Source organism: Sinocyclocheilus grahami, unplaced genomic scaffold, assembly GCF_001515645.1.
Source record: "Sinocyclocheilus grahami isolate Dianchi unplaced genomic scaffold, SAMN03320097.WGS_v1.1 scaffold5660.1, whole genome shotgun sequence".
Taxonomy (NCBI): domain Eukaryota; kingdom Metazoa; phylum Chordata; class Actinopteri; order Cypriniformes; family Cyprinidae; genus Sinocyclocheilus; species Sinocyclocheilus grahami.
In genome coordinates, this window is record NW_015510291.1 from 2,120 (window position 1) to 2,838 (window position 719).

Sequence of the window (719 nt, forward strand, 5' to 3'; positions counted from 1 at the left end):
TGGAAGAATTTTATGTGCAAGATTTGTGAGTTCCAGTCATTTTAGTACAAAAACAGCCCGTTACGCTGTTTGATATTGCAAACTGGTAGGCTATTCATATTTATTTTTATATTATTATCGTATTCATAAACACACTGGTTTGTAACACAAGTAGCTTTACTATTCTTTAGTTATTCTTGTAGTTATTTACCTATATGACTAATGAATCAGAAGTCTTGCCCATTCACAGAAAATAGCTGACTTCTGCTTTGTGAAATAAGGTGTATACCTGAAAGAGGAGAAAGAAACCCACCTGAGCAGATGACACCGGCATCCTCATGATGGCCGCAGTTATGAACTCCCCAGCCGAGGCTGTAACAGCTGGCCAGGCTGCCCTCCTGCCCGTTACAGTTCACGTTATCCAGCAAAATCCGTCCCGTGCCGTAGCCGAAGTAAGCATTTGAAGGTGCGCCGACAGCCAGTCCGCAGCCGATTTGTTGACACACGACTGTGGCGTCCGCAATGCTCCAGTCATCATCACACACCGTTCCCCAGCTGCCCTGATAGTAGACCTCCACCCGGCCCTGACAGAGGTCCCCTGTCCCCGCCAAACGCACCGCTCCGTCTCCTACAGCACAGGTTCATATATAGTATGTAAATATTAAGATATGCATATAGCCTATGTATATTTACATATATTTTATGTCAGTATCTGCTGTACTGTTATAAAGATCTCATTG

At 44.1% G+C, this 719-nt stretch overlaps 1 protein-coding gene across 1 annotated transcript in view; it reads right to left on the reverse strand.

Moving 5' to 3' along the window:
- Window positions 1-719, reverse strand: part of LOC107577304 (scavenger receptor cysteine-rich domain-containing group B protein-like) — a gene marked incomplete at both ends in the record, with an annotated part of 5,268 nt that overhangs the window by 1,725 nt on the left and 2,824 nt on the right. The window contains one exon of the mRNA XM_016263394.1: window positions 269-607. Coding sequence (XP_016118880.1) covers window positions 269-607 — 339 coding nt within the window. The remainder of the gene's footprint in view (window positions 1-268; window positions 608-719) is intronic.